This window comes from Choloepus didactylus, chromosome 4, assembly GCF_015220235.1.
Source record: "Choloepus didactylus isolate mChoDid1 chromosome 4, mChoDid1.pri, whole genome shotgun sequence".
NCBI lineage: Eukaryota > Metazoa > Chordata > Mammalia > Pilosa > Megalonychidae > Choloepus > Choloepus didactylus.
In genome coordinates this window covers 40,233,415-40,253,370 of record NC_051310.1, presented here as the reverse complement: position 1 = coordinate 40,253,370, position 19,956 = coordinate 40,233,415, and the positions used below count along the sequence as shown (strand labels likewise).

Sequence of the window (19,956 nt, the reverse complement as noted above, 5' to 3'; positions counted from 1 at the left end):
AGGTCCAAGAAACACAATGTACCCCAAACCAAATAAATCTGAAAAGACCTACTATAGGACACATATTAATCAGAATGTCAAATGCCAAAATAAAGAGAATTCTGAAAGCAGTGAGAGAAAAGTGATGGATAACATACAAGGAATGCCCAATAAGACGAAACCCCAATTTCTCCTCAGAAACCATGGAAGCAAGAAAGCAGTGGTATGATATATTCAAGATACTGAAAGAGAAAAACTGCCAGCCAAGAATTCTCTATATTGCAAAACTATCCTTCAAAAATGAAGGTGAATTTAAGGTATTTGCAGAAAACCACAGGCTGCCCTACTGGAGATACTAAAGGGAATCCTTCAGGTTGAAAAGAAAGGACAGGAGAGAGAATTGGAGGGGAGAGTGTAGAAATGAAAATTAACAGTAAGGGTGTAAAAAAGGATAAAAACAGAAAAGAAAAATGAGATATGACATATAAAAACTAAAGGACAAAAAAAAAACACAAAAATCTAAAGGACAAAATGTGGAAGTAAATTCTGCCTTTAAAGTAATAACATTGAATGTTAATGGATTAAACTCCCCAATCAATGGACACAGACTGGCAGAATGGATAAAAAATATGAGTCATCTATACATTGTCTACAAAAGACTCACCTCAGACTCTAGGATACAAATAGGTTGAAAGTAAAAGGCTGGAAAAAGATATTCCATGCAAACAGTATACAAAAAAAAAAAAAAGGCAAGAGTAATGTACTGGTTTGGATTTATTATGTCCCCCCCAATGCCATGTTCTTTGATGCAACCTTGTGTGTCCAGACATATTAGTGTTGATTAGATTGGAATCCTTTGATTGTTTCCATGGAGATGTGATTCAATCAACTGTGAGTGAATGTTTTATTGGATAATTTCCATGGAGATATGGACCCTGCCCATTCAGGGTGGCTCTTAATTAGATCACTGGAGTCCCATATAACAAGTTCAGACAGAAGGAGCTTGCTGCTGCAGCCTAGAGAAGAACATCCTGAGAGAAAGCCATTTTGAAACCAGAAGTCTAGAGCAGACACAAGCCACATGCCTTCCCAGCTAACAGAGGTTCTCTGGACGCCATTGGCCATCCTCCAGTGAAGGTACCCAATTGTTGATGCCTTACTTTGGACACTTTATGGCCTTAAAACTGTAACTCTGCAACCAAATAACCCCCCTTTATAAAAGCCAATCTATTTCTGGTATTTTGCATAACGGCAGCATTAGCAAACCAGGACAAGTAACTATACTAATATCAGACAAAATAAACTTTAAATGCAAAGCTGTTATAAAAGACAAAGAAGGACATTATATATTAATAAAAGGAGCAATCCGCCAGCAACAAATGACAATTATCAATATATATGTCCTTTACCAGGATGTCCTAAAACACATGAGGCAAACATTGGCGAAACTGAAGGGAGAACTAGACATATGCATAATAATAGTTGGAGACTTCAGTACACCACTCACATCAATAGAATATTTAGACAGAGGGTCAATAAGGAAATAGAGAACTTGAATAATTTGATAACTGAAGTAAAACTAAGAGACATATACAGAACAATGCATCCCAAGGGAGCAGGATATACACTTTTCACAAGTGCTCAGGGATCATTCTCTAGGATAGACACATGTAGAGTCACAAAATAGGTCTTAACAAGTTTAAAAAGACGGAGATTAAATAAAGCACTTTCTCTGATCATAACAGAATAAAGCTGGAAGTTAATATCAGGCAAAGGACTAGAAAATGCAAAAATTTATGGAGGTTAAAAAATACATTCTTAATCACTGGGTGAAAGAAAAAATTGCAAGAGAAATCAGTAACTATCTCAAGATGAATGAAAACAAAAACACAACATATCAAAACATGGGAAGCAGCAAAGACAATGTTGAGAGGGAAATTTATAGCCCTAATTGCCTACATTTAAAGGATACAAAAGCTAAAATCAAAGACCTAATTACATAACTGGAGAAACTAGAAAAAACAACAATAAACAAATCCCAAAGGAAGAAGAAAGAAAGAACAAAGAAATAAATGAAATTGTGAATCAAAAAAAAATAGAGAGAATCAACAAAACTAAAAATTGTTTTTTTGAGAAGATCAACAAAATTAGCAAGCACTTATCTAGACTACAAAGAAAATAAGGGAGAAGATGCAAATAAATAAAATCAGAAATGACAGGGAGGACATTACTACTGGCCTTGCAGAAATAAAAAGATCATAAGAGGATACTATGAACAAATTGTACACCAACAAACTAGACATAAATAAATAAATAAATGAAACTGAGAATCAAAAAAACAATAGAGAGAATCAACAAAACTAAAAATTGTTTTTTTGAGAAAATCAACAAAATTAGCAAGCACTTATCTAGACTACAAAGAAAATAAGGGAGAAGATGCAAATAAATAAAATCAGAAATGACAGGGAGGACATTACTACTGACCTTGCAGAAATAAAAAGATCATAAGAGGATACTATGAACAAATTGTACACCAACAAGCTAGACAAGTTAGATGAAATGGACTATTTTCTAGAACACGAACAGCGCACAGACTCCAGAAGAAATAGATCTCAAAGAACAAATCCGAAGGAAAAAGACTGCATCAGTCATCAAAAACTTCCCAACAAATAAAAACCCAGGACCAGATGGCTTCACAGGTGAATTTACCAATCACTACAAGAATTAATGCCAATCCTGCTCAAAAAATTCCAGAAAATTAAAGGAAGGGAATGCTACCTAAGTCTTTCTATGAAGCCAACATCACCCTAATACCAAAACCAGATAAAGATACTATAAGAAAGGAAAATTATGACCCATCTCTTTAATGATTATAAATATAAAAATCTTCAACAAAATACTTGAAAATTGAATCCAATGGCACATTAAAACAATTATACACTATGATCAAGGGGCTTTTATCCCAAGCATGCAAGGGTAGTCCTAATTCAAGAAAATCAGTCAGTGTAATACACCAACTTAACGAATCGAAGAAGAAACATATGATCACCTTGCTTGACACACAAAAGGCATTTGACAAAATCCAGCCATCTTTTCCTGATAAAAACACTTTGAAAGATAGGAATAGAAGGAAACTTTCTCAACATGATAAAGGTCACATATGTAAAACCCACAGCAAACACTGTAATCGATGAAAGGCTGAGACTGGGAACAAGACAAGGATGCCCACTGTCACCACTGTTATTCAACATTGTACTAGAAGTTCTAGCTAGAGAAATTAGTCAAGAAAAAGAAATAAAAGGTATCCAAAGCCGAAAGAAAGAAGTAATACTTTCAATATTTGCAGATATTATCCTATACCTAGAAAGTTGTGAAAAATCTACAACAAAGCTACTACTCCTAATAAATGAGTTCAGCAAATGGTGGGATATAAGATTAACACGCAAAAATCAGCAGCATTTCTATACATTAGTAATGAGCAATTTGAGGAAGAAATCAAGAAAAAAATCCATGTACAACAGCAATTAAAAGAATCAAATACCTAGGAATCAAATAGACCCAGGATAAAAGGACCTGTATGCAGAAAACTAAAAAGCATTGCTAAAAGAAATCAAAGTAGACTGTGCTGGTTTGAATGTACTACGTCCCCCAGAAAAAGCCATATTCTTTGATGCAATCTTGTGGGGCAGACATATTAGTGGGGATTAAGTTGGGACATTTGGATTAAGTTGTTTGCATGGAAATGTGCCCCACCCAACTGTAGGTGATAACTCTGAGATATTTCCATGGAGGTGTGGCCCCACCCATTCAGGGTGGGCCTTGATCAGTGGAGCCATATAAATGAGCTGACAAACAGAAGGAACTCAGTGCAGCTGAGAGTGACATTTTGAAGAGGAGCTACAGCCAAGAGGGACACTTTGAAGAATGCACTGGAACTGAGAGAGTAGCTTCAGCTTACAGAGACAGTTTGAAGATAGCCATTGAAAGCAGACTCTTGTTCCAGAGAAACTAAGAGAGAACAAATGCCCCAAGAGCAACGGAGAGTCACATTTTGAAGAGGAGCTGTGGTCTAGAGAGGAATATCCTGGGAGAAAGTGATTTTGAAACAAGAACTTGGAGCAGACACCAGCCATGTGCCTTCCCAGCCAACAGAGGTTTTCTGGACACCATTGGCCATCCTCCAGTGAAGGTACCTGATTGTTGATGTGTTACCTTGGACATTTTATGGCCTTAAGACTGTAACTTTGTAACCAAATAAACCCCCTTTATAAAAGCCAATCCATTTCTGGTGTTTTGCATTCTGGCAGCATCAACAAACTAGAACATAGACCAAATGCAGTGCATTTGAGTCGGAGGGTGACACACACAGCCCCACAGCCCCAGAGTGGTCCAGTTGGAGCCCCAGGAACTGCCAGACCCACTGTGTCCTGGAGCAGATTCCCTGCCAAACTGCACAGGGCCTGCTCCCAAACCACAGTGCATGCAGCCTCCAGTGCACAGGGAGAACTGGTGCACAGATTGGTTCCCTACCCAGTTTAGCCTCCACCATCAGCACAGAAGTTTGGGGAGGCTGGCTTGAGAGTAAAAGGCAGCTCAAGAGTCCCACCTGCTGGTAGGATAGGGAAACTGTATTCCAGCAAGTTGTAGCTCTGCCAAATTATATATAAATGCTCAAATAATCCTTCATTTCACAAAATAAACTTATAAAGACAAGCAAATGCCACAAAGACAACAGAAAATCATAAAACACTTGAAGTAACTAGAAGATATGGAGAAGCCAAACAAACAAATAAAAAAGCTGGAAGAGACATAAAATTTGGAGCAATTAATTAAAGAAGTACACATAAATCTCTAAAACAACCTCAACGAGATGGCTAAAGACATAAAGGACATCAAGAAGACTCTAGAAGAGCATAAAGAAGGATATGAAAGAGTAAATTAAAAAATAAGAGCTTATGGAAATAAGATACTGTTAATCAAATTAAAAATATTCTAGAGACACAACAGCAGATTTGAAGAGGCAGAAGGATAAAAGAATTTGAGTACAGAACAATTGAATGTGAGCACACAAAATAACAAATGGTGAAAAAAAAAATTTTGAAATGGATCTCAGGGAAATGAGGGACAACCTGAAGTGCACAAATATTAAGAATCATTGTTGGGGTCGGGGGGTCGAGGTATGCTGGAGTTCTGTGTATGGGGTTTGTATTGTTTTTGCAACTGTTCCTGCAAGTCTGAATTTATTTCAACAAAAAAAAAAAAAAAAAAAAAAAAAAAGAATCATTGGTGTCCCAGAAGGAGAAGAGAAAAGGGCTAGGAAGAGCGTTTCAAGATATAGTTGGGGAAAACTTCCCAACCCTTCTAAATGACATAAATATGCAAATTAAAGATGCCCAATGAACTCCAGTACAATAAACTCAAATGAACCGACTCTGAGACATACACTAATTAGACTGTCAAATGCTGAAGAGAAGGAAAAAGTCCTGAGAGAAGCAAGAGAGGGAAACCACATAAAACTAAGTACTGACTACTCAGTGGGCACTATGGAGGCAAGAAGGCAGTGGTATGACATATTTAAGATTCTGAAGGAGAAAAATTGACAGACAAGAATTCTTAATCCAGCAAAGCTCTCCTTCAAAATTGAGGGAGAGTTTTAAAATTTCAGACAAAAAAAAAATGCTGAGAGAATTTGTTAGCAAAAGACCTTCCCTGCAAGAAATATTAAAGGGAGTTCTACTGGCTGAGTTTAAAAAGAAAGGAGAAAGAAGTCTGGAGAAGGGCACAAAACTGAAGAGTATTAGTAAGAGCAACTTAAAGGAAAAAAAAGAGAGAGGGGAGAAAAATGATCTGACAAATAAAAACCAAGGATAAGAGTATTGATTCAAGAACTGCCTTCACAGTAATAACATTGAATGTGAAAGGATTAAGCTCCCCAAGTGAAAGATATAGACTGGCAAAATGGAATAAAAAGTATGATCCATCAATATGCTGTTTACAAGAGACTCATCTTAGACCCAGCAACACAAAGAGACTGAAAGTGAAAAGATGGAAAAAATATTCCATGCAAACTGCAACCAAAAGAAAGCAGAAAGGGGTAGCAATACTAATATCAGCCAAAATAGACTTCCAGTGCAAAGATGCCATAAGAGACAAAGAAGGACACTGTATATTAATAAAAGGAACAATTAACCAAGAAGAAATAACAATCATAAATGTTTATGCACCCAATCTAGGTGTCTCAAAGTACACGAGACAAACATTGACAAAACTGAAGGAACCAATAGAAGTTTCTACAAAAATAGTGGGAGACTTCAATACACCATTCTCTTCTATAGATAGAACAACCAGACGGAGGATCAATAAGGAAACTGAAGACCTAAACAATGCGATAAATGAATGAGACTTAATAGACATATATAGAGCGTTACATCCCAAATGACCAGGATATACATTCTTCTCCAGCACTCATGGAACATTCTCCAGGATAGATCATAAGCTGGGGCATAAAACAAGCCTCAATAAACCACTAAAGAACCAGAACATTCACAAATATGTAGAGGTTAAACACACTCCTAAACAATCAGTGGGTCAAAGAAGAAACTGCAGTGGAAATCAGAAAATATCTAGAGACAAATGATATGAGAACACAACATATCAAAACCTATGGGATGCAGCAAAGGCAGTGCTCAAGGGGAAATTTATAGCTCTAAATGCATACATTAAAAAGGAAGAAAGAGTTAAAATCAAAGACATAACTGAACAACTGAAGAAGCTAGAGAATGATCAGCAATCTAACCCAAAAGCAAGTAGAAGAACAGAAATAACAAAGATTAAAGCAGAAATAAATGTTATGGAAACAAACAAAAAAATAGAATAAATAAAACCAGAAGTTGGTTCTTTGAGAAGATCAACAAGATTGACAAGCCTTAGCTAGACTGACAAACTAAAAAAAGAGAGAAGACCCAAATAAACAAAATCAGAAATGAGAGGGGGGACATTACTGTGGATCCTGAAGAAATTTAAAAAATCATAAGAGGATACTATGTACAGCTGTATGCCAACTAGACAATGTAGAGGAAATGGTTAATTTCCTGGAAACACATGAACAGCCTAGAGTGACCCAAGAAGAAATAGAAGACCGCAACAAACCTATCACAAGTAAAAAGATCCAATCAGTCATCAAAAAGCTTCCTACAATAAAAGTCCAGGGCCAGCTGGCTTCATAGGGGAATTTTACTAAACTTTCCAAAAAAGAATTAATACCATTCCTGCTCAAACTCTTTCAAAAAACTGAAGTAAAAGGAACACTACCTAACTCATTTTATGAAGCTAACATCACTCTAATACCAAAACCAGATAAAGATACTACAAGAAAGGAAAACCATAGGCCAATCTCCCTAATGAATACTGACGCAAAAAACTCTCAACAGAATATACTTGCAAATAGAATCCAAACACACATTAAGAGAATCATACACCACAATCAAGTGGGGTTCACTCCTGGCATGCAAGTGTGGTTCAACATAAGAAAATCAATCAAAGCAATATAACACATTAACAAATTAAAAGGAAAAAAATCAAATTATCATCTCAACACATACTGAAAAAGCATTTGACAAAATTCAGCATCTTTTTTTGATAAAATCACTTCAAAAGGTAGGAATTGAAGGCAACTTCCTCAATATGATAAAGAGCATATATGAAAAACCCACAGCCAGAATAATTCTCAATGATGAGAGACTGAAAGCCTTCCCCCTAAGATCAGGAAAGAAACAAGGATGCCCACTGTCACCACTATTAATCAACATTGGGCTAGAAGTTCTAGCCAGAGGAATCTGGCAACACAAAGAAATAAAAGGCATCCAAATTAGAAAGGAAAATGTAAAACTGTCATTATTTGCAGATATGATCATATATTTGGAAAATCTTGAGAAATCAACGACAAAGCTACTTGAGCTGATAAACTCAGCAAAGTAGCAGGATAGAAGATTAACTTGCAAAAGGCAGTAATGTTCCTATATACTAGAAATGACCTACCTAAAGGGACACTCAAGAAAAAAATCCCATTCAAAATAGCAACTAAAAAAATCAAGTACCTAGGAATAAACTTAACCAAGGACATAAAAACCCTCTACACAGAAAATTATACAACTTTACTAAAAGAAATCAAAGAAAACCTAAATAGGTGGAAAGATACCCTGTTTCCATGGATAGGAAGGCTAAGCATCATTAAGATGTCAATTCCATACAAACTGATCTACAGATTCAATGGAATTCTGATAAAAATTCCAACAACCCACTCTGCAGACTTGGAAATGCTAGTTACCAAATTTATTTGGAAGGGAAAGGGACCTCAAATTGCCAAAATATTCTAAAAAAGAAGAATGAAGTGGGAGGACTTACACTTCCTGACCTTAAAGCCGACTTTAAAGTCACAGTAGTCAAAACAGCATGGTACTGGCACAAAGATAGATATATTGATCAATGGAATCGAATCAAGAGTTCAGAAATAGACCCCCAGATCTGTGGTCGACTGACTTTTGATAAGGCCCCCAAATCCACTGAACTGGGACAGAACTGTCTCTTCAACAAATGGGGCTGGGAGAACTGGATATTCATATCCAAAAGAATGAAAGAGGACCCCTGCCTCACACCCTATAAAAAAATTAACTCACAGTGGATCAAAGACCTCAATGTAAGAGACACTACCATAAAACTCCTAGAAGATAATGTAGGGAAACATCTTCAAGACCTAGTATTAGGAGTTAGCTTCTTAGACCTTACACCCAATGCACAAGCAATGAAATAAAAAAAGGATACACGTGAACTCAAAATCAAAAGCTTTTGTACCACTTTCTCAAAAAGGTGAAGAGGCAGCCAACTCAATGGGAGAAAATATTTGGAAACCAAATATCTGATAAGAGACTGCTATAAAGAAATCCTACAACTCAATGACAATAGTTCAAACAGCCCAATTATAATTTGGGCAAAAGATATGAAAAGATAGTTTCCCAAAAAGGAAATACAAATGGCTAAAAAACACATGAAAAACTGTTCATGTTCACTAGCTATTAGGGAAATGCAAATCAAAACCACAATGAGATGCCATCTCACGCCAATAAGAAGGGCTGCCATTATACAAACAGGAAATTACAAATGCTGGAGAGGATGTGGAGAAATTGGAATTCTTACTCATTGCTGAAGGGAAGGTATAATGGTACAGTTGCTGTGGAAGACAGATTGGCAGTTCCTCAGAAAACTAGATTTTTTTTTTTAAATTAAATTCAGTTTTATTGAAATACATTCACACACCATACAATCATCCATGGTATACAATCCACTGTCCACAGTGTGATAACATAGTTATGCGTTCATCACCACAATCTATCTCTGAACATTTTCCTTACATCAGAAAGAACCAGAACAAGAATAAAAACTAAAAGTGAAAAAAGAACACCCACATCATCCCCCCATCCTACCCCATTTGTCCTTTAGTTTTTATCCCCATTTTTCTACTCATCCATACACTAGATAAAGGGGGTGTGATCCACAAGGTCTTCACAATCACACTGTCACCCCTTGTAATCTACATTATTATATAATCGTCTTCAGGAGTCTAGACTGCTGGGTTGGAGTTTGGTAGTTTCAGGTATTTACTTCTAGCTATTCCAATACATTAAAACCTAAGATGTGTTATCTATATAGTGCGTAAGAATGTCCACCAGAGTGACCTCTCGACTCCATTTGAAATCTCTCAGCCACTGAAACTATTTCGTCTCATTTTGCATCCCCCTTTTGGTCAAGAAGATACTCTCAACCCCACGATGCTGGGTCCACATTCATCCCCGGGAGTCATATTCTGCATTGCCAAGGAGATTTACAACCCTGGGAGTCAGGTCCCACGTAGAGGGGAGGGCAGCGAGTTCACCTGTCAAGATGGCTCAGTTAGAGAGAGAGGGCCACATCTGAGCAACAAAGAGGTACTCAGGGGGAGACTCTTAGGCACAATTATATGCAAGTTTAGACTCTCCTTTGCAGTAACGAGCTTCATAAGGGCAAGTCCCATGATCGAGGACTCAGCACATCAAACCGCCAGTCCCAATGTTTGTGACAACATCAACACCAGTCCAGGTGAGGATGTACAACACATCCGCACCTTCCCCCAGATCCTCGGGGCTGAGGAGGGGGAGGCTGTAAATATATTTTTTATTATCTGCCCAAATTGCTCTGGGATGTGTCACGATTTCACTCCAGCCTATACTAACCTACCGTATCTCAATTCCTATTCAAAGTTCCATGCAATTGTGGTGTTTGAACAAATCGACTGTAGAGTTGTACCGTTTAGAAAATTTAGATCCTGTACCAAATAGATATCTCTTCCCTTGGTCTCATATGAAGTTGAAGTTTTAAAACACAATCAGTTTCAACCTTTACCCTTTGGCCTGGCTTGCCCTGGTCTTAACCAGACCTGCTTCATTCATATCACTAATTGAAGTCTGGGCTCTTAGAAAACTAGATTTTGATTTACCCTATGATCCAGTAATTTCACTTCTAAGTATATATCCAGAAGATCTGAAAGCAGTGACACAAACAGACATTTGCACACCAATGTGTTGTTCACAATTGCCAACAGATGAAAACAATCCAAGTGTTCTTTAATAGATGAGTGGATGAACAAAATGTGGTTTATACATATGATCGAATAGTATGCAGCAGTAAGAAGAAACGAGATCCTGAAACATGACAACATGGATGAATCTTGAAGACATAACACTGAGGGAAGTAAGTCAGGCACAAAAGAAGAGATTTTGTATGTCACCACTACTATGAACTCCCTGAACAAAGTAAAGTCAGTACTTTATAGTGTAGAATATAGCGGACCTAGAGACAGAAGCTGGTGAAGGAGGAATGATAACTTAATATGTTCAGACATGTTAATGAAGGTGAACTTAAAAGTATGGGAATGGATAGGGATGATGATTGTTCATTAATGGGATTATAAGTATCAGTGCCACATTGAAGGTGAACACGATCAAAAGTGGTTGTTTAAAGGCATGTATTCAACTGATTACCACTCCAGTTATAAGTAAGTGTTTGCATGATACACTTCTAAGGTAGGTCACAGGTACAAAGAGTAAACAACAGAGTGGTATATGGGAAAAACTACCTATTGCATATTATAGACTATATTTAATAGGAATACCATACCAATACTACACTAATATTGGGGGTGAATAATTAGGGGCTAAGAGCTTTGGGGTGTTTAAAATTCAGAATGATGGTGATTGTACAACTAAGTGAAGATAATCTGAGACACTGATTGCTTATCTTGAACAGAATATACACTAAGTGAAATTAGGACCCCCCTACTTAATAAGTAAAGCCCTCAATCTTGAGGCTTGTTCTTATGAAACTTATGGCTGTAAAAGGGAGGCTAAGCCTATCTATAACTATGCCTGAGGCATCTCCAGGGAAACTCTTTTGTTGCTCAAATGTGGCCTTTCTCTCTGTAAGCCCAACTCTGCAAATAAATTCGTTACCCTCCCCGCTACATGGGACATGATTCCCAGGGGAGCGAATCTCCCCAGCGACATGGGACACCACTCGCAAGAATGAGCCTGGCCCTGGTATCGATGGATTGAGAATGCCTTTTTGACCAAAAGGGAGGAAAGAAAGGGAACAAAATAAGGTTACAGTGGCTAAGAGATTTCAAATAGAGTCAAGACACTATCCTGAGGGTTACATTTTCGCAAGCTCCAGCTAGATATCCCAAATAGCCACCGTATGCCAAGCCCTAACCAAAAGTAGTCCTGAAATACCTAGGTCCCTGAGACTCTATAAAAAGTTTCACTCACTAAGTTTATATTCCAGAAATGTAAGTCCTCCAGAGTGTTCCTATGCCAGATAAGTCTGAAAAACCAGCAGCAACAGCCTCTTCAAGAACATCAGCCAGATGCAACCCCCTTGCCCATAACATCAACACCCCTTTCCAATATGAACAAGTTAGGGTGGTCATTGCCTAGACATCCCTGAAGATTGAGAAAGTTATTAAATGAGAGAAAGGGGTAGCAACAGACAAGATAGGATCAAACAAAGGATTACAAATACTGAATCTTTATATAAAATTTTTTAAATGCTAGGGTATTAGAATAGCTAGAAGGAATACTGAAATGGTAGAACTGTAAGCCATAATATTCTTTGAAATTTGCTCTATAGATACTCACTAAATTGTACTTTTAAAGTTCTCACCTTTCTGTATATATATTTCACACTAAGAAATAACTGAAATTGTGGAACTGTAACCCATCACATTCTTTGAAATTTGCTAATTACTTGTTAAATCGTACTGCCTATAATTGTGCCTAAGAGCCTCCTCCTGAATGCCTCTTTGTTGCTCAGATGTGGCCCTCTCTCTCTAGCTAAGCCAACTTGGCAGGTGAAATCACTGCCCTCTCCCCTACGTGGGATCTGACACCCAGGGGAATGAATCTCCCTGGCAACGTGGAATATGACTCCCGGGGAGGAATCTAGATCCAGCATCGTGGGATGGAGAACATCTTTTTGACCAAAAGGGGAATGTGAAAGGAAATGAAACAAGCTTCAGTGGCAGAGAGATTCCAAAAGGAGCCGAGGTCTCTCTGGTGGGCACTCATGCACACAATATAGACAGCCCTTTTTAGGTTCTAACGAATTGGAATAGCTAGTAGTAAATACCTGAAACTATCAAACTACAACCCAGAACCCATGAATCTTGAAGATGACTGTATAAAAATGTAGCTTATGAGAGGTGACAAGGTGATTGGGAAACCCATATGGACCACACACCACTTTGTCTAGTTTATGGATGGATGAGTAGAAAAATGGGGGAAGAAAAAAAAAAAAGGCACCCAGTGTTCTTTTTTACCTTAATTGTTCTTTTTCACTTTAATTTTTATTCTTATTGTTTTTGTGTGTGTGGTAATGAAAATGTCAAAAATTAATTTTGGTGAAGAATGCACAACCATATAATGGTACTGTAAACAACTGAATGTACGCTTTGTTTTGTATAACTGCACAGTATGTGAATATATCTCAATAAAAATGAATTAAAAAAGAAAGTTATCACTGTTCTATATATGTTACATTTCACAATAAAAAAATGTAAAAAAAAACACAAAAACAAAAAGACAAAAAAAGAAAAAGAAATAACATAAAAAACATAAAACAGAAGAAAAAATGATAATTAAAAAAAAAAAAGGGACTTTTCACTGTCATGATGCCTCAGCATCTTAGATCCAACTGTTAGGTCCCCCTCAGTGATTATCCTTGACAACTGCTTATACAAGATAAACAGCTTCTCCCCAACCCCCTTCCCCACCACCACCACCACCATGAAAGTCAAATACAAATTCCCTAATCCCCAGACTTGTTTGACTAATTGCTACAGCTTTACTCATATAACATTATGAAGGTAGTCCCCAGGTGCACTCTAACCTTTTGTTTCCTGTCTGCTTGGTTAAGCCTATGGTCCTAATGTGTTTTGCCATGTGACCCGGCGAGATGTGTCAAACCTCTTCGTTCTAGGACTTTTGAGTATTAATGAACTTTTCTTTCATACATCTCTGGTGTTACTTGTCCCTGCGGCACCTGCCTATTCACATAAAGATCTTTACAATTCACCAGTCAATTCATAAACGTTTACTGACCACTTCATGTCATGCACTATGCAAAGCATCAGGGGAACAATGTCCTTTGAATCAGTTCAGGGTAAAGTGGGAAGAGAAGACATAAGTAAACAAGCAAATATAGAAATAAGCACCAAGACAGGGATATGCAGAGTCTTCTGGGAGCATAAAGGGGAAAAACAAAACAAAACAGAACATTATCTATGGTAGTTCAGAGCCTGAATTTTTAAATCACACAGACTTGGATCCAGTTCCTAACTCTGCCTGGATCCAGTTCCTAACTCTGTGTAAAATGGGGTTATTAACCATTTTATCTTTTCCTTGCTAGGATTAGACAGGACAAAGTGCTTATTATGGCAACAGAAGACAGGCATTCAATAAATGGTATATGATATTGACAATAAGGTGGCATCTAGACTAAGAAAGGAAGGCTTCCTGGAGGAGGTGACTCTTGAATTGAGTCTTAACCAATGAATAGGGAGAGGAAGGAATAAACATGGAACCTTAGAGAAAGGTTAAGTTTCCATGTCAGCAATGAGGACTCTCCCCCATAATCCAATCTACCTATACCTCAGCAACTTCATCTCCCTTGACTATCCTAAATGAACCTTCCTTTCTATCCAGGCTGCTTAATTCACTGACCTGAGAACATTTTTTGCTTATTTTCTTCTCTGTATTACTACTGAGGTCATGCTTACTCTTATGCCTGGCATTAACCTAAAGCCTGTTCATTCTATAAGACCAACTTAAGTTTCACCTTCTTGTAATTGTCTACTCTGGCCCATAGGAATGGCTCCATTCCTTGAAATTTTCCAGTACAGGGTCAGATGGACACACTCTTTTCTCCCTTCTACACTCCTTTTCCCCTCCCACTCCATACATGTTCCTCATAGTCCTTAACCATCTGTACTTTTGCATTGAGATTATGCGAATGTCAAGTCTCTATTAGACTGTAAATTCTATGAAGGCTAGACTCTGTGTAAGCATGAGAAAATAGGGCAAGGATATAGCATTTTAGTCCTAAATCTCAGATCATTTCATACATGAAGGAAGGAAGAAATCAGAAAACTGTTTGCAAAAGTCTCAGTTAGGCTTAAACCCAAAGCAAATGTCTGCAGAGGCTTTAAAATTTGAACTTAATGGAGTTTATTATTTTTAGGTTCTCACATTGATCTGCCCTCAGCAATATCAACAGTAAACTAAAAAATCTTTCCACAGTGAATTGTTCAACAGTCATTTAAGTTGCCTTAAATTCTTCTGGGAATAGGCATGATATAATAATATAAAGGTCAGGGAAAGGTTGGCAATCAACTCCTCAGGCACAGCTACTACACTGGGAGGCAGTATATGGTAGAGTAGAGTCAACAGACCTGAGTTAAAATCCTGGCTCTTGAAAATTACTGGCTTTAGACCTTAAGCAAGTCCTTAACCTCTCCAAGAGAAATTTCCTCCATCTAATAATGTGGATTAAACACTCATCTTTCAAGGTTATTATGAGTATTAAATGAGTTTAACATACATAAGGTAACTAGCACACTGACACAAAGACAAACCTCTAAAATTATTCATTATCAAAACATGGTTGTCTTTCTTGCCAATCTCTACTTGTTAGAATTTTTTAAAAAGCTAGATTTGATTCTTGTCATACTTCTCAGAATAACTGAGTCCAACATTTGAATATCAGAAACTCAATCTGAGAAAAGAAAAAGTGGGAGACTTTTAGATATAATCAAGCAAGGCTCCCATAGAAAGAAGACAGTATTCCATAAAGAATAAAAGATGTTGGGAATTGAATCATATACTTCACAAAAGACTAATTCAAGTCTTAATCAGCCTTCCTGTTGGTGTGAACACAGTTGTCAATAATATCTCTGAATACGTTAAGTGAGTCAGGGTGTGGACTTATTTGTGAATAGAATCCTGTGTAGTTCCTATATAGGTGTGGCCAAACTGAATGGGGTGGGCCTTAATCTGTATGACTGGAGACCTTATTAACTTATTTAACAGTAAACTTTTTGGTTTACTGTTGATATTGCTGAGGGCAGCTCAATGTGAGAACACAGGAAATTCTCAAGCAGTCAGGGAAGTCAGATGTCAGTGAAAGCCACAGAAGGAGAGAATGAAGCAGATCACCATATGATGGAGGAATCCCATCACCAAAATGCTACCCACTTCAGGAGAAAGTATGGCCTTACTAACATCTTAATTTTGACTTCTAGTTTTCAAAACCATGAGACAACTAATGCTTGTTATTTAAGCCAATCTACTGTGAGGTATTTGTCATAGCAGTTCCGGCAAACTAAGATAAAAGGTCAACTCTTCAACCCTTGAAGGCACTTCAGATTACAACCACTGCTTTTGAGGATTCTTCAGATCCACCACAGTTTGTGCAAAATGCAGGAATCATATAATAATATTTGGAATGGGCCAAAGAATCATGAACCCTTAGGGGAGGAAGAGACTTCAGAAGTCATCCAGACCAAGCCTCTTCTTTCAGTTGAGGAAGTAAGCACAGGGTAGATGCCAAGCTACATGCAAAGCTTCTTTTTTTCTTCCCAGACACTGAATTCATTGTCATTCATTATTTCCCTTGCAGCAAACAGGATTGGGGAGAAGTAGGTTCTTTTGCCCTACAAAATGTGCTGTAACACTAGAAACATCCAAGACTTTTACTGGCTCAAAAGGCAAAAGTATACACAAACTTGCAGCTACCTGATTAAACCATTAGGTCCCTGAATAGGATATCATAAAAAGAGTGACAATGCTGCCTATAAACATAAATGCATACTTGTAACTAGAGGCTTTTCCTATATCTTCTATAGAAAGAAAGACCCCTATAAGACTATCAAAATTACCTGGAAGTTTCTAGTAGTGAAAACTGAGTTCTTCCCTGTGTATCTTCACATGATACAGTGAAGAAAAGCTGAATTTGACTCTTTGAGACTTCTTAGGAGTACCACATACCAGGTAACCAGCTCTGGAAAGTGATAAATAGGAACCTGACCTTTCCTTGTTAAGGGAACCAAACAAAGCAAACTTCAAATGACTGTTTCATCCAAGTTTAATCCTAGGTTTAAGGTCTCAGGATCTATTGCCTTAGGCTCTTAAGTTCATTGACTTTCATGAAAATGCTGAGGAAAATTCAATAAGCCACTTCATGGATATATTAATTCATTTTGGATAAGTACACATACAATACAGAAATTGAACACTAATTACCTGGATATAATTATTCCATTTAATTAGTGCCCTGGAGTTTATCCTATTCCAGTGATTCAGAAAAATGCTCATAACTACGAACTTTAGGTCTGCATTGTTTTGATAGGCCCTATGAAAAGAACTAGGACCAACAGATGAAAAGCAAAGAAAGACAGATTTTGCTGCAATAATAACTTTCATGTTACCCTGAAATGTGAATAAATATTAAGAGTGAGAGAAGGAAAAACTTACATAAAATAGGAAAAATGAATCCAAGAGATTTGAGCATAATGAATGAACCTCTGACAAAAATTTAGGAGCTCCTATGGAGCATGCAGATTAACTGAATTATATTCTCTTAAGTAAAGTCAACTTCTAATTTTTTGAATTAGAAGGATGGAAGACAAAAGTACAGCTAATTCTGAAAGCCACATTTTATGAAGAATAATGTATCAGTGACGGTTAAGCTATTGCAAAATTTCAGATGGGAAAAGGTTATGAATGATTCTAGGTAGTGGTGATGGGAACAGAAAGACGTGGAATGATTTCAGAAACATTTCAGAGATAGAACTCATAGGACTTGATGACTTATTAAATACTCTAATACTCTTGGAATACAGTATCTAGCAGGACTTACTGTGTTAGTCTAGCCATTTATCTATTAACAATAACGACAATAGTAGCAAACCTTTACATAGTACTTCCCATGTGTCAGGCAATGTTCTAACTGCTTTGCATATTTTTACATATTTTAATTCCACCCTCACAACAACCCTGTGAGGTGCATTCTATTATCATCCCCTTTTTATAGGAATTAAGGCTTACATTAGTTAAGTTACTCAGCCAATTAATATCAAAGAACTAGAAAGAGGTTAATAACAGATTTGGACCCCCACAGCCTAATCCTAAAGTCTAGACTCTTAATCAATATACTAAACAGCTGTAAAGGAACGGTAACAAAATCCAAGGAAGGCAGCAGGTAGTAATGTCAAGAGCCCCATGGGGTTAAGAATATGTGTAGGGAAGTGGAGGGGAGGGGAGGGCGGGGCGGACGGAGGCCAGCAGGGATAACTGAACACTGAACAGTATCAGAATTACGTGCGGTGTTGTTTAAAAAGAAAAGAAAAAAAAATCCACATTGTATTCATATCCCTATGATGGTACCCGGAAACAAACATTTTTATTTTAAGAAAAAAGGAAAAACAAAAAACCCTGGGTAATTTTTTGAGGCGAAACCGGGTTTGGGAACTACTGTAACAGATCTCTAAGGTTTCTTCCTGCTTTAACATTATAATTGACACTGTAAATGAACTTCCCAGAAAAGAAAACAGGGGAGATCCTAGCACTACGAAAACTGCTATGCTTTCAGAGTCCATACCGTTCATGCTCTCAGTTTTACTAAACGGTCCCTCCCTCATAGGAACTGGGATAGAGCAGGCAACGGAAGGAACGGTGTGATATCCACGGTAGGCCGGCAAAAAAGCACCTGTGTCTTTTTTTCCTAGGCTTTTCTGCCCCGTTAGTGGAAACAAACAAACAAACAAAAAAACCCTTTCCTAACTACTAGTACGTATGGTAATCCGAGGGAAAGATGAGGTGGATTGCTGAGTCCCGTGTCTGGGCAATGGTGTTTGTCAAAATACTCCTTTTAGGCGCCCGCAAGCGTGGCAGGAAAACTCTAGGTTGGGGCCTGCCTGCTCTGCCAAGTGAATCCAGCTCGGCAGAAGCGTCTGCTCTGCAATTACACCCTGAAGTCTTCTACTCCCAAGGAGGACCCGTTTGGCACATACCTGTAGGTCCTCTGGTAAGATTGATCTCTTCTTCGGTGACCAAATAATCCGCTCTTCCATTCATGTTTTATTGCTTTGCTTTCCTGGCTTCCCACTCGGGTCAGCTAGGGATCTGTACAGGTGAAGGTGAATCAATCTCCCCACTGCGCTCGCCTGTGGCACGGCACTTTCGGTTTCCGCAGCCTCCGGACCGGAAGAGGAAGCCGGGAGCGCTTGGAGCACTGGGAATGCTGGGAGTCGTGGTTTTCGCCACCGATCCGGCCCTTTAACTCACAATTCTCCCGCTACTCCATGCAAAACGTGAGGTGAGCCGGGAGTGGTTGCGCTCCTAATTTACTGTCGAAAGCATGGAGAGGCATTGTAAAGGTAAGGGACAGAAATAAAGTGTTATGGTTGAGGAAAAATAAAATATAAAATATCCTGCCAACCTAGAAAATCTCCGTAAATATAGAAAAAAAGTTTTATTATTCAGTAAGCATTAAACCTGACTGCAATGCACATTACTGGCCCACCGTTAGTGAGATTGCGGACAGAAAGAACTCTCACTCTTTTATATATCCAAACAGAAATGACCAAGACTCTTTCTTTCTCTTGACCAAACTGCCAGCATTACTCCTTTGCTTGCCCCTACTCGCTGCTTCTTTGCCTTGACTACCCTGAAGCTAATCTTGCCGCTGAGGGACTGCAGAGTAAAACAACTTCGGACTCTATTCTAAATAGCAAACTCGCCTGGACCTCCCCCCACTCTCTCCCTCTCACTAGGGCTACCCAGGCGTCTGAAAGGCTTCTAACTGGGTAGTTCCTTATCACCCGCTTCTCTCCGGGCTCTTCTAGAATCCAGGCGGCCTAATTATACAAAGGAAAACATTGCAGACCTAGTGGTCCTAATGGCAACATCAATAAATCCCTTACTCATCTAAGTGGAACCAAACTGCCCTAAGTGCAGCCTCAGTAAATCGCTCATCTACCCCAGTAATCAATCACCCTTACTATTTTCCAGTGCTTTTCTTCCAACCGACTCCCAGCCCTTAGATGAAGTTGTGTTCTACTATCTCCTGCCGTAGTAGCTCCTGAATAAATCAACTTTGTTTAACATGGTCCAGTGCAGTTTTACGGTTTTTTATTTTTCTCACAGATGTAGTCCATTCTATGAATGTTCTCAAGTAAGAGGACTTGACAACACAGTTTGGTATACATTCTTTGTTAATTCACTCTTCAGGTGGCCATCTAAGTTAGTTAATAAATGAAGATAAAACTTCCCTATCTCAATGACAAGCAAGTACTTACAGCTTAGAGGAAGGCACAAAGGCTGACAACATCTGTGG

General features: G+C 38.1%; 1 protein-coding gene across 1 annotated transcript in view; it reads right to left on the bottom strand.

Moving 5' to 3' along the window:
- The window catches only part of LOC119531291 (synaptojanin 2 binding protein), an 83,588-nt gene extending 64,777 nt beyond the window's left edge, over positions 1-18,811 (bottom strand). The window contains exon 1 of the mRNA XM_037832410.1: positions 18,632-18,811. Coding sequence (XP_037688338.1) covers positions 18,632-18,695 — 64 coding nt within the window. The 5' untranslated portion in view covers positions 18,696-18,811. The remainder of the gene's footprint in view (positions 1-18,631) is intronic.
- Positions 18,812-19,956: the final 1,145 nt, after the last annotated feature.